Source organism: Mustelus asterias, chromosome 23 (genome assembly GCF_964213995.1).
Source record: "Mustelus asterias chromosome 23, sMusAst1.hap1.1, whole genome shotgun sequence".
NCBI classification, from domain to species: domain Eukaryota; kingdom Metazoa; phylum Chordata; class Chondrichthyes; order Carcharhiniformes; family Triakidae; genus Mustelus; species Mustelus asterias.
Window position 1 is genome coordinate 40,686,187 of NC_135823.1, and position 24,225 is coordinate 40,710,411.

The window sequence follows — 24,225 nt, forward strand, 5'->3', positions numbered from 1 at the left end:
ACCTTGATGTTCGTATATTACAGGAAAACTCCACTCAACGTTTTGTTGTATTCTTATTTCAGCACCAGAAAATGTTCTAGCCAGCAGTCACAGACCTGCAGCCAGCAATGACTTGCTTTCTCCAGAAATGGCTTGAGTTAGGAAGGGCAGAAGCTATGACTGCATTGTGTGTTTTTCATAATTCAAGTGGGCATAGTTTTACTTGCCCAGTTAGCTTCCTAATGGCAACAATGTGCTGAGCAGGATGCTAAGCTATGATTAGCGATGGTTTCTATGATTGTAATGTTGTCTTGGCTCACATATAAAGAATAGTCAACTGGGTCACTTGGGTGTGGGGAGGATAGAGGACTCTCATCTTCCGGCAAGAGTTAGCACCTTCAGAGTAGGGTCAGGCTATGTCTATGGAACTGCATTTTAGCAAGAGTTAGCACATTTAGGAAAACAGGTTGGTGGAATGGCTGTTGGGAAATGAGTGCAAGTGGGCTGGTGAGATGCTTAACATTTTTTCTTTCTTCTTTCCCTCTGACTAGGGGAATCAAGAGCCTAAAACTCGAAGTGTGAGTTTGCACCCATTGTGCTCTGCCGCTTTTTTCCCCCTCCAGTTTTCTTAAACTGTAATATTTTTTATTAATTCATGGGATGTGGACATCACTGACTGGGCTAGCATTTATTGCCCATCCCTAACTGCCCTTAGGAAGGTGGTGGTGATTCTGCAGTCCATGTGGTGTATGTACACCAACAATGCTGTGATGGAGGCAGTTCCAGGATTTTGACCCAGCGACAGTGAAGGAATGGCAATAAATTTCCAAGTCAGGATGGTGTGTGGCTTGGAGGGGAATTCCCAAATGGTGGTGTTCCCACGTGTCTGCTGCCCTTGGTCCTCTAAGTGGTGAAGGTGCTGTCTAAATATCCTTGGTGAGTTCTAACATAGATGATACATATGGCAGCACTGTTCGTCAGTGGTGGAGGGAGTGAATGTTTGTGGATGCCAATCAAACAGGCTGCTTTGTCCTGGATGGAGTCGAGTTTCTTGTGTTGTTGGAGCTGAACTCATCCAAGCAAGTGGAGAGTATTTTATCACACTCCTGACCAGTACCTCGTAGATGGTGAAGGTACTTTGGAAAGTCAAGAGGTGAGTTACTCTCTGTAGGGTTCCCAGCTTCTGACCTGTTCTTGTAGCCACAGTGTTTATACAGCTAATCCAGTTCAGTTTCTGGTCATTTGTCACCCCCAGAATGTTGATAGTGGGGGATTCAGCGATGTTAATGCCATTGAATGTCAAGGGGCAATGGTTAGATTCTCTTGTGTTGGAGATAGTCATTTTCTGGTCCTTGTGTGGCACAAATATTACTGGCTACTTGCCAGCCCAAGCCGAGATGTTATCCTGGTCTTGCTGCTTTTGGGCATGGATGACTTCAGTATCTGAAGTTGCAAATTATGTTGAACACGATGCAATCATCAGCAAACATCCCCACTTCTGACCTTATGGAAGGAAGACCATTGATGAAGTAGCTAAAGATGGTTGGGCTTAGGACAGTACCCTTCTGTATTGATGTCCTGGAACTGAGATGATTGACCTTCAACCACTACAACCATCTTCCTTTTGTGCTAGGTATGACTCCAACCAGAAGAGCATTTTCCTCCTGATTTCCATTGACTCCAGTTTTGCTGGGATTTCTTGTTGCTGCACTCGACCAAGTGCTACCTTGAAGTCAAGAGCGTCACACACTCTTCACCTCTGTAATTCAGTTCTTTTGAACACATGTTTGAACCAAATCTGTAGTGAGGTTGGGAGCTGAGTGTCAGTGTGCAGGTTATTGCTAAGCAATTGCTACTTGATAGCAATGTTGCTGACCCCTCCCATCACCTTTTGATTCTGAGTAGATTAATGTGGTGGTAATTGGCTGGGTTGGATTTGTCTTGCTTTGTGTACAGGATTTTCCACATTTCGGGTAGATGCCAGTGTTATATTGCCTAGGTGCGTGGCAAGTTCTGGGGCCCAATCTTCAGTACTACTGCTGGAATATTGTCAGTACCCATAGTCTTCATAGTATTGTGTACCTTCAGCTGCTTGTTGATTTCCTGTGGAATGAATCGAATTGGCTGAAGACTGGTACCGATGATGTTGGGGACTCCAGGAGGAGGCCGAGATGGATCATCTACTTGGCACTTCTGGATGAAGATTGTTGTGAATGCTTCAGCTTTATGTTGTGCACTGTAGTGCTGGGCTCCTCATCATTGAGAATGGGGATATTTGTGGAGCAGCCCCCTCCATTGGGTTATTTAGTTGTCCACCACCATTCATGGCAAGATGTGGTAGTACTGCAGAGCTTAGATCTGATCCATTGGTTGTGTAATCATTTGGCTCTGACTATTGCTTGCTCCTTATGTTGCTTGGCACGCAAGTAGTCCTGTGTTGTAGCTTTACCAGGTTGACACCTCATTTGTAGCCAGACTTGGTGCTGCTCCTGACATGCCCTCCTGCATTCTTTGATATGCCGGGTCATGAGGTTACAGATTGTGGTTGAATACAATTCTGCTTCTGATGGCCCATAGTGTCTTATGGATGCCCAGCCTTGAGTTGCTAGATCTGTTCAGAATCAACTCCATTTAGCACAGTGGTAGTGCCACACAACATAATGGAGGTGTCCTCAACGTCAGGACAGGTCTTCATCTCCAAGGATTGTGCGGTGGTCACTCCTATCAATAATGTCATGGACAGATGCGTCTGTGACAGGCAGTTTGGAACAAATTTGTTGTTCCCTCTTGATGATTCCCTAACCACCTGTGGCAGACCCAGGTTAGCAGCTACGTCCTTGAGTGCTCAGTCTGTATTGGTGTCACTGAGCCACTCTTGGTGATGGACATTGAAGTCCTCCACCAGAATACATTCTGTACCCTTGCCACCCTCAGTCGTTCCTCCCAAGTGCTGATCAATATTGAGGAGTACTGATTCACCAGGTAAAAGGGGTGTGGTATGTGGTAATTAGCAGGTGGTTTCCCTGCCCGTATTTGACCTGACACCGAGATTGTATGATGTGCAGAGTCTACGTTGAGGACTCCCAGCTCAACACCCTCCCCACTGTGATACCACTTCTGCTGAGTCTGTCTTGCTGGTGGGATAGGACATAACCATGGATGGTAGTGTCTGGGACATTGTGTAAGAACATAAGAACATAAGAAATAGGAGCAGGAGTAGGCCATCTAGCCCCTCGAGCCTGCCCCGCCATTCAATAAGATCATGGCTGATCTGACGTGGATCAGTACCACTTACCCGCCTGATCCCCATAACCCTTAATTCCCTTACCGATCAGGAATCCATCCATCCGCGCTTTAAACATATTCAGCGAGGTAGCCTCCACCACCTCAGTGGGCAGAGAATTCCAGAGATTCACCACCCTCTGGGAGAAGAAGTTCCTCCTCAACTCTGTCTTAAACCGACCCCCCTTTATTTTGAGGCTGTGTCCTCTAGTTTTAACTTCCTTACTAAGTGGAAAGAATCTCTCCGCCTCCACCCTATCCAGCCCCCGCATTATCTTATAAGTCTCCATAAGATCCCCCCTCATCCTTCTAAACTCCAACGAGTACAAACCCAATCTCCTCAGCCTCTCCTCATAATCCAAACCCCTCATCTCCGGTATCAACCTGGTGAACCTTCTCTGCACTCCCTCCAATGCCAATATATCCTTCCTCATATAAGGGGACCAATACTGCACACAGTATTCCAGCTGCGGCCTCACCAATGCCCTGTACAGGTGCATCAAGACATCCCTGCTTTTATATTCTATCCCCTTCGCAATATAGGCCAACATCCCATTTGCCTTCTTGATCACCTGTTGTACCTGCAGACTGGGCTTTTGCGTCTCATGCACAAGGACCCCCAGGTCCCTTTGCACGGTAGCATGTTTTAATTTGTTTCCATTGAGATAGTAATCCCATTTGTTATTATTTCCTCCAAAGTGTATAACCTCGCATTTCTCAACGTTATACTCCATTTGCCATATCCTCGCCCACTCACTCAGCCTGTCCAAATCTCTCTGCAGATCTTCTCCGTCCTCCACACGATTCACTTTTCCACTTATCTTTGTGTCGTCTGCAAACTTCGTTACCCTACACTCCGTCCCCTCCTCCAGATCATCTATATAAATGGTAAATAGTTGCGGCCCGAGTACCGATCCCTGCGGCACGCCACTAGTTACCTTCCTCCAACCGGAAAAACACCCATTTATTCCGACTCTTTGCTTCCTGTCGGATAGCCAGTCCCCAATCCACTTTAACACACTACCCCCAACTCCGTGTGCCCTAATCTTCTTCAGTAGCCTTTTATGGGGCACCTTATCAAACGCCTTTTGGAAATCCAAAAACACCGCATCCACCGGTTCTCCTCCATCAACCGCCCTAGTCACATCTTCATAAAAATCCAACATGTTCGTCAAGCACGACTTTCCCCTCATGAATCCATGCTGCGTCTGATTGATCGAACCATTTCTATCCAGATGCCCTGCTATCTCCTCTTTAATAATGGATTCCAGCATTTTCCCTACTACAGACGTTAAGCTGACCGGCCTATAGTTACCCGCCTTTTGTCTCCTTCCTTTTTTAAACAGCGGCGTAACATTAGCCGTTTTCCAATCAACCGGCACTACCCCAGAATGCAACGAGTTTTGATAAATAATCACTAACGCATCCACTATTACCTCTGACATTTCTTTCAATACCCTGGGATGCATTCCATCCGGACCCGGGGACTTATCCACCTTCAGTCCCATTAGTCTACCCAGCACTGCCTCTCTGGTAACATTAATTGTATTAAGTATTTCTCCTGCTGCCAACCCTCTATCGTTAATATTTGGCAAACTATTTGTGTCCTCCACCGTGAAGACCGACACAAAAAACTTATTTAAAGACTCAGCCATATCCTCATTTCCCACTATTAACTCCCCCCTCTCGTCCTCCAAGGGTCCAACATTCACTCTAGCCACTCTATTCCTTTTTATATATTTATAAAAACTTTTACTATCATTTTTTATATTAATTGCTAGCCTAGCTTCATAGTCTATCCTTCCTTTCTTTATCGCTTTCTTAGTCTCTCTTTGTTGTTTCTTAAATTTTTCCCAATCACTTGTTTCTCCACTATTTTTGGCCACTCTGTACGCAGCTGTTTTTATTTTAATACTCTCCTTTATTTCCTTCGTTATCCACGGCTGGTTCTCCCTTTTCTTACAATCCTTGTTTTTTGCTGGAATATATTTTTGCTGAGAACTGAAAAGGATCTCCTTAAAAATCCTCCACTGTTCCTCAGCTATCCTACCTGCCAGCCTGCTCTCCCAGTCTACCTTAGCCAATTCATCCCTCATCCTATCATATTTCCCTCTGTTCAAACAGAGGACACTGGTTTGGGACCAAACTTTCTCCTCTTCCATCTGAATCAGAAATTCGACCATATTGTGGTCACTAGACCCAAGAGGGTCCTTCACAATAAGATCCTTAATTCTACCTACCTCGTTACACAATACCAGATCCAAAATAGCTCGTTCCCTCGTCGGTTCCGTAACATGCTGTTCAAGGAAACTATCCCGACAGCATTCTAAGAACTCTTCCTCCATTCCACCCTTACCGACTTGAGTCTGCCAGTCAATGTGCATGTTGAAGTCCCCCATGATTATTGCCGTTCCGTTTTTACACGCATCCCTTATCTGCTTGTTTATAGCCCTCCCTACCTCAACATTATTATTTGGGGGCCTATATACCACACCTACTAGTGTCTTTCTCCCTCTACTATTCCTCATCTCTACCCATAATGATTCCACGTTTTGTTCCTCAGAGCCTATGTCATCCCTCAGTACTACCCTGATATTATCTCTTATTAATAGCGCGACCCCACCACCTTTTCCTTCCTGTCTATTCTTCCTAAACGCCTGATACCCCTGGATATTCATCTCCCAGTCCTGGTCACCTTTCAGCCACTAATGGCTGTAAGGTGACCACTGTAATGGCCACTAGATCGTACCCACTCGTGCTGATTTGCACCATCAACTCATTTACCTTGTTCTGAATGCTTCGTGCATTCAGGCAAAGTGTCCTTATTCCAGCTTTTATCTGGACCCGCTTTGATGAGTCGCGAACACCCTCTCCCTCTACTCCCTTATCTAAATTACCGCCTTCATTCACTTGCACCCTCTCCTCTACCATTAATTTTGTAATTCCCCTTACCCCTGCATCCTCCACCCCATCAATTAGTTCCTTGATCCTAGTCAACTCTTCTAGCTCCCCTCCCCCCAACCTATCTAGTTTAAATTCTCCCCAGTAACCTTAGCCAACCTACCGGCCAGGATATTGGTCCCCGTGTGATTCAAGTTCCACCCGTTTTTTGTATACAGATCACCCCTGCCCCTAAAGAGGTCCCAATGGTCCAGGAACCTGAATCCCTGCCCCCTGCACCAGTCCCTCAGCCACACATTCATCTTCCACCTCACTCCATTCCTGCCCTCACCTTCCCGTGGCACAGGCAGTAATCCTGAGATTACTACCTTTGCTTTCCTCTTTCTCAGCTGTCTCCCTAATTCCCTGTACTCCCTTTTCATGACCCCTTCTCCCTTCCTACCCACATCAGCGGTACCAATATGTACCGCTACCTCAGGCTCCTCTCCCTCCCACCTCAGGATTTCCGGGACGCGACTAGCGACATCCTGGATCCCGGCCCCAGGGAGGCAGACCACCATGCGAGAATCCCGCCTACCTCCGCAGAAACGCCTGTCTGTCCCCTTCACCATCGAGTCCCCGATTAATACCGCCTTCCTCCTCTTTTCCTTAGCCCTCTGAGTTACAGGGCTGGACTCCACTGCGGAGACACGGCCACTGCTGCTTCCCCCAGGCGGGCTGTCCCCCCCAGCAGTACTCAAGCAGGAGTACTTGTTGTGCAGGGGCAAATCCACTGGGGTGCTCTCAACCACCCTAGCCTTACCCTTCCTGGCCATCACCCACTTGGCCTCCTCCCGTTGCCCTGGTGTGACCACCTGATGATAGCTCTTGTCTATCACCTCCTCATTCTCCCTCATCAGCCTAAGATCCTCGAGCTGCAGTTCCAGCTCCCTAACACGGTCCCTCAGGAACCGCAGCTCGACACACCCCTCACAGATGTGGATGTCCGGGAGGCCAGATGCCTCCAGGACCTCCCACATCCTACACTGGGAACAACACACTGGTTTCACACTCATACTGGACACTTTATGTCAAGTAAGACAGTGAAAAGTTAATAAGAGTGTACGGAAACAAAAACTCACCCCTGCTCGTCCAAGCCCTGTGAGCCAAAGCCCTGACAGCTCACTCAACTTCCCACTCACTCTGCTGCCCACTACGATGCTGCCCGCTGTATACTTTGGTGCGCTTTTAAACCCTCCAAAAACTTCCCCAGGCCTCTCCTGGCCCGACTTCCGGTTTTGAAAAAAACCTCCGATTTTAAACCCAAAATTAACTGAAAAAATAAATAATTAATTAAAGTCAGAAAACCCACTCTCTTACCCTCAGCCTGCTCCTGGGAACAAATCCCTGATATTAACAACTGAGATTAAACCCAAACAACTGATATTAAACCCAAACAACTGAGATTAAACCCAAACAACTGAGATTAAACCCAAACAACTGATATTAAACCCAGAACAACTGAGATTAAACCCAGAACAACTGATATTAAACCCAGAACAACTGATATTAAACCCAAAACAACTGAGATTAAACCTAAACAACTGATATTAAACCCAAACAACTGAGATTAAACCCAGAACAACTGATATTAAACCCAAACAACTGATATTAAACCCAAACAACTGATATTAAATCCAAACAACTGAGATTAAACCCAAACAACTGAGATTAAACCCAAACAACTGAGATTAAACCCAAACAACTGAGATTAAACCCAAACAACTGAGATTAAACCCAAACAACTGAGATTAAACCCAAACAACTGAGATTAAACCCAAACAACTGAGATTAAACCCAAACAACTGAGATTAAACCCAAACAACTGAGATTAAACCCAAACAACTGAGATTAAACCCAAACAACTGAGATTAAACCCAAACAACTGAGATTAAATCCAAACAACTGAGATTAAACCCAAACAACTGTAAGGTATGCTGTTGCTTGACTAGTCTGAGGCAGCTCTCTGAATTTTGGTGTAAGCCCCCAGATGTTAGTAAGGAGGACTTTGCAGGATCTACAGGGCTGAATTTGCTGTTCCCGGTGCCTAGGTCGATGCTGGGTGGTCTGTCCAGTTTCATTCCTTATAGGCTTTCCAGCAGTTTGATGCAGCTGAGTGGCTTGCTAGGCCATCTCAGAGGACAAGTGACTTATAGGCCAGACCAGGTAAGCACTGCAGATTTCCTTCTGTGTTTGTAAAACTAGACACACATGTTGAATTAGCCCAAATGGTCTTTTCTCAAGTTCTTATTTATAAACTGTGTACGAGACATTAGTGAGCCAGATGGACTTTTAGAACACTTGACAGTGGTTTCATGGACATTTAATTCCAGCTTTTAGTGAATTCCGTGTGCTAGAGATCAACTTCCCTTAGTGTCTTGCTCTTCATCATGTGACAATACACGGAGTGTCTGCTTTCCAGCTGGATAACAGTCAAGATGGAACCCTGGCCCCTTCCTAACTGGAAAGGCATCAAACACAATTGTAGTTTTCCTGCTGTTATACTAGATAATATTGGCTAATCCAGCACAGACTAGGGGGTGAACCTGACACCTCTCTGACTAATTTAGCTTAATTTCACAGGTTATTCTTTTCCTTCTCCATTCCCCCCCATATTTTCCCCACCGCACCTATACTTGTCATAAGTTGCAGTTTTGTGCAGAGAGGTTCGCCTCCCATAACAAGCGATATATCTCTATGTTCACCATTTGCATCATAACCTTTCTTTGCAGTTCTGGAATTTGAAGACAGTACTGACAGCAGTACCTGAATGAACCAATAAGACTAAATCCCTTAAAAATGACTTTTGATTTCATTTTATAACTTGAGATTGTGTTATTTCCTTTACCTTATTTTGTTTCTTCAGGATGTTAACACTTATCCTTGTTTTTTTTTCTAGCTTTGTATTTCTTCTGGATCATGGACTTGAGATTTACACCTGGAGAGGCTCCCAGGCCACACTGAGTGCAAGCACCAAAGCTAGGTACTATTCCCCGAGTACTGCATAGCTTTCATCTAGGGACATGGAAACACTTGGTGTTTCTCTCTGCACCCACTCCAGATTGGTTCGGGTGTAATGGGAATCAGCCACAAGGAGAGATTGTAGAAGTTTAAGCTTCCCAGTCCAGCAAAAAGATTAAGGGGAATCTTGCTGGGGTGCATAGTGTTTATGGATCAAGTGAACCCAAGTTATTACTTCAAGTTAAATCAGGGCCATTAATGCCAGAGAAAATGAACTTAAGTTTGTGAGATGGATTTAAAAATTCCATGGTAGATATTTGAAACAGCCGTGATGCCAAAGCATTAGGGCTTTTGAGTTGTAGTTGGATTGTGGACAGGATGTGTTTGTAAAACTAGATGCGCATGTTCAATGACCCAAATAGTCTTTTCTCAAGCTCTTATTTGTAAACTGTGTACGAGGTTTAACAAAGACGCAATCTGGGCCATGATTAACTGAAACACTAAGGTGACTTGTTTTAATGTGGGCTTTTCAGTTTTATGATGTTTTTAGTTTCAGAAGCAACTTGCACAATATGAAGCCTGGTGTGGACACTGTTTAGGATCAGCTCCTGGATACATGGCATTGTTCTATCAGAAATGTATTATAATCAGAATTTTCTATCTTTCAGGCTGTTTGCTGAAAAAATAAATAAAAATGAGAGAAAAGGAAATGCAGAGATAATACAGCTGATGCAAAACCAGGAGACACCAGAATTCTGGCAGGCTGTGGGAGGACAACCAGAGGAAATTAAATGTCACGTGGTAGACAATTTCAAGCCAGTGCGGCCTAAACTTTATAAGGTAATAATAAAGCAGATTTATTAATAAAGCAGGTAATAATAAAGCTATATTTAGCAAAGATTGCAGATAAAACTTGTGTTTTGTACTGTACTGTTCTAATATAATGCATGTACATTATATATGTTGCAGGGTGGGTGTTTAAATAGATGCTTCTGTGGTTTCACAGTAGCTTGAGGTCAAAGAAGCATCAGTATGAAATGTTCATATTGATCTAATATTGATGCTATGGAAGAGTGAAAGTGCATCAAGCATATTTCTTGATGAGGCAGTGGTACTGATGAGTTTTAACTGAATGCTCCTCCACAGGACTGTTTTCCTTAATTGAGAACTCTGCTGGAATTGGAGGGTGTATTGGAGACGGTAAAAGGACAACGATTCGTACAATACAGATTTTTAAAAAGTGAAAGTTGATTGCTTTTGTCTCCTTAGGTTGGCTTGGGTCTTGGATATCTGGAGCTTCCTCAGATTAATTACAAACTTTCTGTGGAGCACAAAGTGAAGCCGAAGATTGATCTGGTGCCAGAACTGAGACTGGTACAGTAACTCTTCCCTTATGTGGGTCTTGAATTTTGGATGATATTGACTAGCAATGGGTGTGTCCTTTTTACATCTGGGTTGTTCATTGTGATGTTAAACCCATTTAAAGGTCCAGTCTAATATTGGCATCCTTATTTTATAGTGTTACTATAAGTCAAATTGAGGAAAATTACCCTTTTCATTTCAGGTCCAGAGTCTCTTGGATACACGATCCGTCTATATTTTAGACTGTTGGTCAGATGTTTTCATCTGGATTGGACAGAAGTCTCCACGATTGGTCAGAGCCGCAGCCCTGAAGCTGGGTCAGGAGTTGTGTGGCATGTTGCACCGCCCCAAGCATGCTATCGTTATCCGAAATCTGGAGGGGACAGAGTGTCAAGTAGGAAACCTGCTGGCTTTGGGTTACAGTTGGGAATGTGCAGGAAAGAAATGGAAACCAGTTTAATGGTGCTGAAATACAATTCATTCAAAAATGAGTAAAGTGACAGCAAGCTTTTGTTTTAATAGTCTGTAAATTGTGGAAGCAAGGTGAGATGAGGAGTTGGCTGCTTTGAGATCCTGGGTAAGAGTGAACTAGAGTGGTGATGGTGCAATGAATCTTGATTTCAACAAAGTGGTGTAGGTATTGAGGTTAATGGGGCGTATGTCTTTCTGGTTTTTGAACAATCAGTTTGCCCGAATGATATTTTTGTAGTTATGTTGATGAGATATGTGTTCCCAGAATTCATATTTGACATGGGTACCTATACTAATAACTAAATACTAATAAGTAAGAGGGAGCAGAAGCTGTTGGTAAAATTCCATTTGGACATTTTGCTTAAGTCTATAAGGAGTGGTTTTGTCATTTTATTAATTTAAAAAAAATGTTTTTGAGCTTTTGTTTTTGTTTGTCTTTAGAAGCTCCCAGATGGGTTTTGCTATTGCTAACATGCAGAATCCCTGAAGGATGAATGAGTGTTGCATCAGAGCAGTGTTTACTGTATGAGTTAGGGCACAAGCATGTACTGACTGGTTCCTGCGCCTGATTGGTGATTTATCAATGTTCACCTGTTTTTGACAGAATTTTGTTAATGACTGTTTTCTACTCTCCATAATCTGTTATTTGTAACTAGGTGTTTAAGTCTAAATTCCATAACTGGGATGATGTCCTGAAGGTGGATTACACAAGAAATGCAGAGACTGTGCTGAAGAAAGAAGGTCTCATGGGTAAAGTGAAGAAGGACGCAGAGAAGAAAGACCAGGTTAAAGCAGATCTGACTGCCCTATTCTTGCCACGACAGCCACCAATGCCACTCTCTGAGGTACTAGTTATAACTACAATTAAGACCATTAAGTTTAGATTAAAAAGCAAGTTTTATCAAAAAGGGCCTGACTCTTGGGGTCCATCAATTAACCATTGCTAGGCTGTACCTTTAACAATAGTGCAGTCACTTTCTTATTGTAGGTAATGCTTCCTTCTGAAATGAATTGCCGAATACACCAATAGGTCATTTTCCCAAGAGTAACTTGTGACTATGAGGTTCAAGTATACAAGATTTCTGTAATTTCAAGCATCATCTTGAGCATTAGTTTGTAGCCTGATGCCTGGTTCTGATGTGAAACGTTTATGCATCTTGGTTTCCCTGCACCTCAGCTTTTTAATTTGCTTTCATAAGCCATTCCTTAACTATGATATTGGACATAGACTTTTCCTTATGTCATGGTCAATGCCTTGTATCGTGAGGCTGCTATAAAGCCCATAACCAAATCTGTGATCAAGATTGGAATCTCAAGTGCCTGATGCTTCTAAAAGGCATACAAAATGCAAAAGGTGGGTAGAGGAGCCTAGACCTGCCTAAAAGGCAGCCAAAATGCAAAAGGTGAGTGGAGGGGCCCAGTCCTGCCAACCTAAAGAAGGTTGGCAGGATTGCAGCGATGGAGGATAATAGTTTGGAAGAGCAGCAAGTAGAATCCATATGGGTGGAGCTGAGAAACAACAGGGCCAGGAAATATAGTTTATGGCTCCCCTGAACAATAGTTATCTCGTTGGACAGAATAATCAAAAAGTAGGAGGGACTTGTAACAAAGGCAATGCAAGAATCATGGGGAGCATTTAATCTTATTAACTGGACAGATCAATGTGGCTTACAAAGTAAATTGGAAGATGAGTTCAAGGAACGTATTTGAGACATTCTTTTGGAACAGTATGTTTTAGCACCAACCAAAGAAGAAAATATTTTGGATTTTGTTTTGAGTAATGATATAGAATTAATTAGTGATTGTGCCCTGTACAGAGATGTATAAAGAAAAGCAGTGCTTCAAGTAGCAACCTCTGGGGAGCCCCATCCTGCACCTTTCTCCAGTTATGTGTCACACAGTAAACTTTGAATCCATACTGCCACTGCCCCTTTTATCCCATGGGTTTCAACCTTGCTACAAAGCCTATATGTGGCATTTTATCAAACACTTGTTTGGAAGTCTATTTCGATCACGTCAGCCAAATTACCCTCAACAAAAATTCCCAGATTATCATTTCTAAAATCTTTCCACCATTGATATTATGCTGACTGGCCTATAATTGTTGGGTTTATTCTTGTACCTTTCATTGGTTCTTTGGCATCCGCACTCTTTCTAAAAAGGATTGGACGATTGACGAGCGCCTCCACAATTTACTTCCCTCAAAATTCTTGGATGCATCCCATCTGGTTCTACTGATCAGTCAACTTAGAACCAGTTTTTCTAATACCACCTCTTTATCAAATTTTAGCCCATCCATTTTCTCATCTATATCCTCATTTACCATGACTTTGCAGTGTATTCTTCCTTGGGAAAGAGATATAAAGTACTTGTATTATTAACCTGATATCTGTCATATGCACCATTTTTCTGCTTTGTATTATTCTATTAACCCATCCATCCTTACCCTACCTTTCCTTCTTTCCTCCTCGTGGGATGTACTTTGTACCCAAACAATCTCCTTTTTAAACTGTTCTGCTATGTATGTTGTTCTTCATTGCAAATGGTTTTGAATACAAGAGTAAGAAAGTCTTGCTGCAATTGTATAGGGTTTTGATGAGACCACATCTGGGATACTGTGTATAGCTTTAGTCTCCATACCTGAGGAGGAATATATATGTCTAAGAGGAACAAAGCTTCATTAAATTGATTCCTGAGATGAGTACTATCCTATGAGAGATGGAGTGGGCATTTATATTCTCAAGAGTTTAGAAGAAAGAGAGGTGATCTCATTATGTATAAAATTCGTAAGTGTCTTGACTGATGATTACTAGGATGAGGGTTAGAACATAGAACAGTACAGCACAGAACAGGCCCTTCGGCCCACGATGTTGTGCCGAGCTTTATCTGAAACCAAGATCAAGCTATCCCACTCCCTATCATCCTGGTGTGCTCCATGTGCCTATCCAATAACCGCTTAAATGTTCCTAAAGTGTCTGACTCCACTATCACTGCAGGCAGTCCATTCCACACCCCAACCACTCTCTGCGTAAAGAACCTACCTCTGATATCCTTCCTGTATCTCCCATCACGAACCCTATAGTTATGCCCCCTTGTAATAGCTCCATCCACCCGAGGAAATAGTCTTTGAACGTTCACTCTATCTATCCCCTTCATCATTTTATAAACCTCTATTAAGTCTCCCCTCAGCCTCCTCCGCTCCAGAGAGAACAACCCTAGCTCCCTCAACCTTTCCTCATAGGACCTACCCTCCAAATCAGGCAGCATCCTGGTAAATCTCCTCTGCACTCTTTCCAGCGCTTCCACATCCTTCTTATAGTGAGGTGACCAGAACTGCACACAATATTCCAAATCTGGTCTCACCAAGGTCCTGTACAGTTGCAGCATAACCCCACGGCTCTTAAACTCCAACCCCCTGTTAATAAAAGCTAACACACTATAGGCCTTCTTCACAGCTCTATCCACTTGAGTGGAGAGGGGGGGGGAGGGGGGTGCTATGTATGTAACCCCCTGCTGACCACTATATGGGGGCTACTATTTAAATATTCAATCAACAGGATCCCGAATTCCTAGCGGTTGATGTTGATTTGGCTAATTCCCTGTTTACCCATAAATGTCAGTACTGTAAGTCGGAATATCAAAAATAAATTTAATAACACATATCATTAACAGACATGAAACAGTGAGCTCTGCCTCTCTCTCTCTCTGCCTGGAAAAAGCTCTCTCTCTCTGCACTCTACCTCTCCAGCTCTGCCTCTCTCTCCAGCTCTCTGCCTCTCCCTCTCTCTGCACTCTTCCTCTCCAGCTCTGCCTCTCTCTCCAGCTCTCTTCCTCTCCAGCTCTGCCTCTCCCTCCAGCTCTCTTCCTCTCCAGCTCTGCCTCTCCCTCCAGCGGTTGTAGAGGTTTGAGCAGAATGGGCTTTAAGTCACGAGTTTAGAAGAATCAGAGGTGATCTCATTGTATGTAAAAGGTTACAAGAGAGCTTGAACGGGTAAATGCAAGGCTATTTCCCCTTACCGGAACAGGGTAGAACAGGGGGCCATCATCTCTGGGTGAGGGATGAGCATTTTTGACTGAGATGAGAAATATCTTCACTCAGGATTATGAATTTTTGGAATTCTCTACCCCATAGTTTTGTAGATATTCAATCATTGAGTATATTCAAGGTTAAACTTCAAGGGAATATGGGTATCAGGCAGGGATGTAGAGCTGACATCGAGGATCAGCCATGAACTTATGGAATGGTGGACCTGCCTCGAGGGACTGTATGGCTTACTCTACTCCTAGTTTTTATATGAATACCCTTAAAATTAATTGCCATTGATGGAAATAAAAAATCAAATTGATTAATCTTTTTTCTAAATATTAGCCAGGAACAGTTGAAGAGTAGAGAGATTTAGGGGTCCATGTGCAGAAAACAGATGGTAAAATCGTTAAATGCTGGTTAAGATGTTGGTCTGTTGCGCCCTGATTAGATTTAATCGAGTAGGGGTTTGTTTCTGGGTATTGCACCTCAGGAGGGTCTTTGAGGAAGTGCAGTGCAGATTCACCAAAATGATACAGAAGCTAAAGGAATTAAATTGAGGGCAATTTGCATATATATTTTATATGCAAATTATATTTAATTGAATAGAGAACATTAATGGTCAATTAATTGAGTTGCTTAAAATTAGAAGATATGATAGGGTAGATGGAAGCTTTATTCTCTGGTGGAGGGAGTCACGAACAAGAGGAATAAAATTAAAATTTGGGCTACTGTTTACAGGGGTGATGTTAAGAAACATTTAAACAGAAGACAGTGGAAATGTGGAGCTTTCTTTCCCCCAAAAGCTGTTGAGAATGAGGGTATTTTGGAAAATTTCAAAATTGAAGAAGATATTTGTCAGGTGACAGTATTAAGGGATATGGGTCAATGGGGTTGAGATATAGATCAGTCATGAACTAATTGAATAGTGGAACAACTTGAAGGGCTGACTGACTAGCTCCTGGACCTTGTTAATTATGGCAGTAATGTTTCTGAGGTATTCAGCTTTCTAAAATTTACTGTTGGCCTTTCTCACGGTTTGTTGGTGCAAATGAGATGCAGTTTGTTCAACAAGTAGTTAAGTCTCAGTTTCTAACTTCAGGCTGAGCAGTTAATGGAGGAGTGGAATGAGGACTTGGATGGAATGGAAGGCTTTGTGCTCGAAGGAAAGAAATTTGCACGCCTTCCCGAAGAAGATTTTGGTCATTTTTTCACTCAAGACTGTTACGTCTTTCTTTGCAGGTAACTAGTTAAAATAGTGTTATATATTAGACTAGATAACTGCACAAGTACAATTTCATGCTTATATGAACCAGATTGGCTGGAAGGCATTCGTATTAAGGGCCCGATTTGGGCGCGTAAAGTTGGGCGTGAGGCCATTAACACTATCTGCACCCGTGTCTGCACAGATGCTCACTTTAACAAGGCCCGAAAATGGCCACAATCTGATTCGTGCCCAAAATGGGCTCAACGGCGATTTAAATGCATTTGCATGCATTTAAATTGAATTAATGGACTGCCCGCCCAACTTTACCAGCATTTCCCCCTTTACCATCGTGTTCGCGCGTCCAGATTCGGCATGAAACAGACCTGCTTGGCAAAGGTCTGTTTCAGGCGCTCCAGCTTCTGAAGAGGTAAGTTCAGAGCTTCCAATGGCTCTCTGACTCAGATCAGTGGTGGAGGAGGAGGGAGGCGGGTCAGATCATTCTCTGGTGAGGGTGGGGGGAGGGAGGTCAGATCATTCTCTGGTTGGGGGGGGGGGGGGGGGAGGCCAGATCATTCTCGGGGGTGGGGGGGGAGTGGGAGAATGGAGGCCCAATCATTTTCGGGGGGGGGGGGGGGGCGGGTCAGATGTATCTCTGGTTGGAGGGAGGCCCAATCGTTGTTTGGTTGGGGGTGGGGTGGGGGGGTAGGAGGGCAGAGAGAGGCCAGATTGTTGTTTGGTGGTGGAGGGGAGGCCAGATTGTTGTCTGGTTGGGGGCTGGGGGGGGGGGGCACAGAGGGAGGCCAGATCGCTCTCTGGTTGGTGTGGGAGGGGGGGGGGGAAGGGAGGCTTGGTCATTCTCTGGTTTGGGGGGGGTCCGCTGCCACTCTGCGGGCAATCGGTGGGGGGGACGTGGGGCAGAGGGTCGCGATCGGTCTGGGTAGCGGGTGGGGGTGGGTGGATAGGGGGGCAGTTATGTTGTGGGGGTGGGGTGATTATCTGCTCCCTCTTTTAGCTCCCGGACCCCTTTACCCGCTTTTTGCGGCCCGGGAGCGGTGACAGGGACGCATTTTTCAAATTTTTTTTCTCACTGCGCAGTTCAAAGCTCCGATTGTTTCGGGTACGATAAGCCCCGCCCACAGCGTGATTCAGACCCGCGATTTTTTTTTTCAGGCTAAGTGCATCTGGGAGCACCTAAGAGCAGATTTCCAAGTTGGATCTGAATTGCGCCCAGATTCAACACTTAGAATGAAAATGGTAAAATCGGGCCTGAAGAGTCTAATATCATAAACTTCAAATATAAAGCTTAAATAATTTATGAATGTCATCTGAACTGTAGATACCTACACTGTACTTACTTTATTTTAATTTTATCCTTATCAGCTGCATGTATGAGCAATTTCTCAATCCCAAGTCATTTAAGTCTGTTTTAGATAGTAAAGTCTGTGATTCCAGGTTGATTATCTGGTCTTCCTCCTTTGTTTCAGGTACTGGGTTCCAGTGGAGTACGAAGATGATCAGAAAGATAAAGAGAAGGGGGAAGAGGATGGGGATGAAGAAGAAAAGCAGCAGGAGGAAGACTTCCAGTGTGTGGTATACTTCTGGCAGGGCCGAGAGGCTTCCAACATGGGTTGGCTAACTTTCACCTTCAGCCTACAGAAGAAATTTGAGAGCCTTTTCCCTGGCAAACTAGAGGTATGATGTGGAGAACAGTTGTGTGTTCTCGACGTAGGAACATAGAAAATAGGAGCAGGGATAGACCCTTTGAGCCTGCTCTGCCAACCATTATGATCATGGCTGATGATGCAACTCAGTAACTTGTTCCTGCTTTCCCCCTATATCCTTTGATTCCTTTAACCCCAAGAGCTATATCTAACTCCTTCCTGAAAACATACAATGGTTTGGCCTCAACTGCTTTCTGTGGTAGCAAATTCCACAGGCTTACCTGGATGAAGAAGTTTCTCCTTATCTCAGTCCTAAATAGTTTTACCTGGTCTCCTCAGACTGTGACCCTTGGTTCTGGACTCCCCCACCATTGGGGATAAAATCCTTCCTGCATCTACCCTATCTAGTCCTGTTAGAATTTTATAGATTTCTATGAGATCCCCCATCATTCTTCTGAACTCCAACGAATATAGTCCTAATCGACTTGATCTTTCAGACATCAGTCCCGCATTCCGAGGAACCAGTATGGTAAACCTTTGCTGCACTCTGTCTATAGCAAGAACATTCTTCTTCAGATAAGAAGACCAGAACTGCACATAATATTCCAGGTGTGGTCTCGCCAAGACCCTGTATAATTGCAGCATGACATCCGTGCTCCTGTACTCGAATCCTCTTGCTATGAAGGCCAATGTACCATTTGCCTTTCTTGTCTGCTGCATCTGCATACTGTCAGGAGAATCATCGATTGAATGAATTTGGCATTTTGCTGCAAACAGGACCCCAAAAAGATTCTCCCCAGTGTTCTGATTTAACCGTTTAAAGGTGGGAGAGAGATTCTGTTTTCTCAGTTATATGTATGGTATAATGTGATCAATTTATAGAAAGGAAAAGAGCAGGCACACTTTGATCTAACTCATCAGAGTGGAGTCACATCACTCCCATCACCTACTTACACTGTTAAGCACAAGGATACCCTTTGCCTGTTGGAGCTCTCTGAAAGATCTATTCAACAACCCTTTCCCCATACTATAGACAGGACAGTTAGTGATGAAGGGAGATTGGACACCAGAGTGGGAGAAGGATAATTACTGTGTGATTTATTTTTCTATTGAGCTTGAGAGGCTAGGCAAGTCTTCTCAGCTATAGAAACTATGTTTAAATTGGCAGTTTCTTTGTGAGAGTGTGGTAGAGCTCTGGAAAACCTGGCACTAATCTATCCTCAAGTTATTTCACTTTAATCTTTGTAATTTAAGGGCATTGGTAAACTATAGGATTACCTGTGATTATTTGGATTTGGTGAATCATGCAACCTTCCAACCCTATTACAAGATCTGAAGGGAAGGAGGGAGCAGTATATGTTGCTGCTGGAACCACATTGGTACATGGTGGCATGGATGTTGGGTAGGGGCTTGGAAATGAAAGAGAGAAAAGAAAAATGAAATGGTGGATTAATTTGTGTGCGTCTATCAGGTGGTACGGATGACCCAGCAGCAGGAGAACCTGAAGTTCTTATCTCACTTCAAAAGGAAGTTTATTATTCACAAAGGAAAGAGAAAGACCCCAGAGAATGGTCTGCAACCCAGTCTCTATCACATCCGCACCAACGGCAGTGCCCTGTGCTCCAGGTAAGGTTTTTGTTTTTGACCCTTTCCCTTTATTCTTTCTCTTCACTGTACATCACCACTGCTCAAAAGGGTGAGTAACTAACTTGTTCTTAGATTTATCTCATTACATGTTTCGGGGATGTGGGTGATGCAGGTGAGGCTATCTCCTTGAACCGTTGCAGCCCGTATGATAAAGATACTTTGAAAGTGTTAAGTGTGCAATTTCAGATATTAATATTCAGATACAAGTGACCAGGAAAGAACAGTGATAGATGTTTGGATGTTTTGTGACTTGGAATGGAATGAATTGATGATGGTCTTCCCCTGAATCTGCTGCTATGTTCTTCTTGGTAGGAGAGGTAACGGAGGAAGGTTCTGGTGAAGTGACCTTTGAGTTGGTACTGTACTTCCAATAGATAGTTAAACATTGTGACCACAATACAGTAATAGAGGTTGGAGCTTGGTGCCACCTGCCACTAAATTCAGTCAAGCAAAATGCTATGTTGTGAACGATTCTTAATTGTTCCTGCTGCTACCCTCATCCAGGTGAGTGAGATTTCTTCATCACAGTTTTGGTTTGTGCCTTGTAGAAGGTGAAGAGACTTTGAGGGGTCAGGTCCCAGCCTCTGACCTGCTGTTGTAGCTATAGTTAATGCAAAATTAAATAATAGAAGCTTATCAGAATAATTACTTCTTGAGAGCGGATTTGGTCCTGTATCGGGCACAAAGCATATCTACTCTGTTATTGTGCACAGGATGGAGGAGAGGTGTGGTGGAGGGGAGGCTGGATAGATTATTACACGGGGTGTGTAATAATCGGGGTTGTGGGGAGAAGCAGGAGAGGTGCAGGGATTAGGAAGGGTAGTGTGGGGAGAGCAGGTAACTCCTTATTCTTCCGATCCAAAATGTGTCACCTTATACTTCTCCACATTGCAACTCATTTACCAATTATATGCACTTCAAGTTCATTAATGTATTCCTGTGTTTTGTTAGTTCTCCTTTGTATTAACTAACACTGATCCTTGTGGAACACAGCTTCCCACCATTTGCCAATCTGATGAACTACCTTTTATTCCTGTGAGTCAGCTTGCTCTCCTTTCTGCTGCTTGCCCTGACTCCATGTATTCTAACTTTAGTCATGAGTCCATTTTGCAATGCATTTATTGGGGGTTTTTGCCTTCGTGCCACAGGCAGAAATTGTAATGCTTTTGTCCCTTTTTTCCCTTTGCCAAAAGCTGGTGACTTGGGCAATCATGGTAACAAATTATACTGCAAGCACTGAAGTAATTAGAAAAATATTTCTCGCTTATGTATAGGATTGAGTTGAGATACAGCCCTGTTCTGCCCATTTGATGTATCTGATCCACACTCTAATCTCACACTAACCCTTGGTTAGTGATTGTCAGTTCGCAGCTGGCACACGAGATGAAGTGATGTATTTAGGGTTGCTTTTATCTCTGACACTGCGTTTTAACCCCTTCTGCTGTACTTGGGCTTTAAACAGTGAGCTTAATATACATATACCTTTCGGAAGTGGTTCATTGTGTTACAGCCCAGTGTGGCTGTAACAAGTGCTGGGATCTGGATTTGGTTCTGGAACTCACTCATGCACAGCAATACCTAACATTTGTTTTACAAAGACCAGACCTACTCCTTTCCCAACAAGGTGTGAGGACAGGTCACCAAGATCTCCTGGTAGTGTGTTCCTGGTGCAGGTTGTGCATCTACCTTCTCTCATGTTTTGGACTTTGTTGGTAATGCCCAGACAAGGATGATGTGGAGAAATTTGTATCTTCTGTTTTTAAAATAAATTCTTATTGTTTACAGGTGTATCCAGATCAGTACAGATTCTAGTATGTTGAACGCTGACTTTTGCTACATCCTTAAGGTATGCTTAATTATGAAAAGCCTCAAAGTTAAATTGGATTAACCCTCACCTGCGTATGTGCAAGGCAAGCCTTGGCTGTGTTTTGTATAGTATAGCTGCTAGCTACAATAACAACTTGTATTTATATATCGCCTATAACGTAAAGCATCCCAAGGCACTTGGAGCTTTAGAAAATAAAATTTTATATCAAGCCTTGAAATATTGGGATAGATGACGAAAAGTTTGGCCAAAGAGGTAGGTTTTAAGGAGGGTCTTAAAGAGTAAAGAGAGATAGAGAAGAGGTTTAGGGAGGGAATTTCAGAGGTTAAGGCCTTGGCAACTGAAGGCTTGGCCACCAATGCTTGACCAATTCAATTTGGCAATACTTAAGATGACAGAATTAGAGCAGTGTAGATGTCGAGACAACTTGTGAGCAGCTACATGTAACCTGGACTGCTATATGGCTGTGCGTGCCTATAGCCCAAAGAGAACATTACTGATGGTTGAACAGAATTTGAAGCAAGTAAAGACATGGGCAGCAGTCAAGGTCAATAGCTGTGGGTGTGGGAAACTGGCCAGGGATACTTTGCAATAGTCAAATCTAAAGGCATGAATGAAGGTTTCAGCTCCAAGTAAAGTCGGGCAATATTCAGGAGGTGGAAATGCTCGGTCTTGGTATTGGCACAGACATGTGGTTGGAACCTTATCCCAGAGTCAAATAGGACACCCGGGTTGCAAACAATCTGAGTTCATCTCAGGCAGTTGGTAAGGAAATGAATGGAATCAGTAGCTAGGGAACTGAATTTGGATTAGGAACCAAAGACTATAGAAATTACTTCTCATTCAGCACTGGATGTCAGAGAAGCAGTCTGATAATTTGGGAGGTGGACCATGGTGAGACAGTAATAGTTTCAGGATTGGGGAACCAGAACAATAAGCTAGATGTATAAAGATTGAGTCTTGAGTCCCAGTTTTAAAAATGAACACTAGGAATATCAGCACACAGCTAATGGATACTCTAAATGTGGCTAAGTGTAAAACAGTTGCATAGGACCAAAACGGAGAAATGATTGAATGGAACAGAACAACAGGGTGCTGAACAATAAATCTATGAAAACAGCTCACCCAGTATTAAACAGCAGAAAGAGTAAATTAAATAACACTTGTATTGGAAGAGGGATAGAGTACAAGTATAGAGTCTGCTTTACTATATTCATTGAATGTCAATCTCCCCCTTGATTACCTCCTTGCACCAAATAAATCTTTGCTTTTAAAAGTCAGAAAGTGTCATTGCAGTCAACATAGTAGAGAGTTTAAAATAGGAAATGGGTGCTGTATTGGCTGTTCTTAGCTGGGCTATAGTTGTGGCATTATAGTTGTTCTCCATTATCTGATTGCAGAGTGGAAATCAGTAATTTCCCTGCTCCTGATCATTCCCAGCTGGAAAGTGCATATGAATGACGCTTGTTTTCAAGGGTCAGAGGTGAAAGATTTGTCTATACTAGTTTGTGTGCCTGCTCACTATCTGTTCTGTTCTCTTAGGTGCCTTTTGAGAGTATTGATAACCAAGGTATTGTCTATACCTGGGTTGGACGTGCAGCAGACCCAGACGAGGCCAAACTTGCTGAAGATATCATGAATAATATGTTTGATGAAACGTACAGCAAACAGGTAACTAATTTTTCAGACTTTCACATCTGAAAAAACATCTTTAATTACTCTTGCTTCCCTTTCGTGTTGAAACATTTTTTTTTTGGTGCACGTAAAAATTACTGAGATAAAGATAACACTACAAGTTACTTTCCTCCCCAGTACTTTCTCTTTTCCTTGTGCTTGTGACTGGGAAGGTGTTGCTGTTTTCCTTAGACATGCACAGTTGTGTGGGTAATGGCCTGTTGGATGGGTGATGCCTGTGAAGGATCTCTCCTTTGTGTTCTCCCTGCCCCAATCTCTTCCCTTGAACTAGCATTGAAGCCTATTGACCATTGCAGGCCACAGTCTTATTCAGAAACTGATGTCCTGCCCTTTGGCATGAAGTGCTGATTTCTAAGAGCAAACCTTGCAGAGTTCCCCAAGATGACTCAGCTAATGAATGTATGTAGACTGGGAGAGGAGCTCTTGGTCTGGTCTCTAATGTGGACTGAGATAGGTGACCCAGTCAGTTGGAGGCTACAGCATTAACCCTTAGACCAGCAAAGGGGAAAATCAGCTGGGTTCTTATTGCAAAGATGTGCATTCGGAGGTCCAACTTGTTAAACAACCTGTTGATAAAATATGAAGAGTTGTCATGTGGATGGGATACCATTGTGTGACTTGGGAGAGAACCTGATGAAACAAGATCTTTATGCTGGTTAATGGCTATTTTATTATCACTTTGAATAATTAGTTGGAGGAGCAGAAATTTTTGTACACCAGTGACATCTGAGGTGCTGAGTGATGCTCATTGTTTAAATTTGTAAAGCAGTTCTGTATGTTTCTGTTCCTAGGTTGCCTCTAACTTGTCCAGTCCTTGTAACATAACAGTGACCTGAACCTCAATGACTGCATATAATCTCCCTTTGTTATAGAGTGTCATAAAGTAAATGTTGCATTTGGCTTTTTTCTGAAGACAGTAACCATGAGGTTTGTTTAGTCTGGTTCAGGTCAGTAGTATTGTTAAAGGAGTCTTTATATTTTTTATAGAGCATTCAGTGAGGCCATTGTTTTTGAATAGGAGCACGTCTCACCAAACAACGATCCCTTTTCCAGAAAGGGGCCAAACCATTAATTTCATTTACAGTGAATCTTTTAGGATGTGTCAATTAAATATACACTGTAATGAATTAGAGAGAAATATTTTTAATTTATTTTGTTCCGGTTCATTATT

The 24,225-nt window shown here is 43.2% G+C and overlaps 1 protein-coding gene across 1 annotated transcript in view; it reads left to right on the forward strand.

The window, feature by feature from the left end:
• The window catches only part of flii (FLII actin remodeling protein), a 69,492-nt gene that overhangs the window by 37,496 nt on the left and 7,771 nt on the right, over positions 1 to 24,225 (forward strand). The window contains exons 17-26 of the mRNA XM_078240381.1: positions 9,101 to 9,184; positions 9,831 to 10,002; positions 10,432 to 10,536; positions 10,727 to 10,918; positions 11,652 to 11,840; positions 16,122 to 16,261; positions 17,711 to 17,918; positions 19,359 to 19,513; positions 21,320 to 21,380; positions 22,902 to 23,030. Of these exons, the coding sequence (XP_078096507.1) occupies positions 9,101 to 9,184; positions 9,831 to 10,002; positions 10,432 to 10,536; positions 10,727 to 10,918; positions 11,652 to 11,840; positions 16,122 to 16,261; positions 17,711 to 17,918; positions 19,359 to 19,513; positions 21,320 to 21,380; positions 22,902 to 23,030 (1,435 nt within the window). The remainder of the gene's footprint in view (positions 1 to 9,100; positions 9,185 to 9,830; positions 10,003 to 10,431; positions 10,537 to 10,726; positions 10,919 to 11,651; positions 11,841 to 16,121; positions 16,262 to 17,710; positions 17,919 to 19,358; positions 19,514 to 21,319; positions 21,381 to 22,901; positions 23,031 to 24,225) is intronic.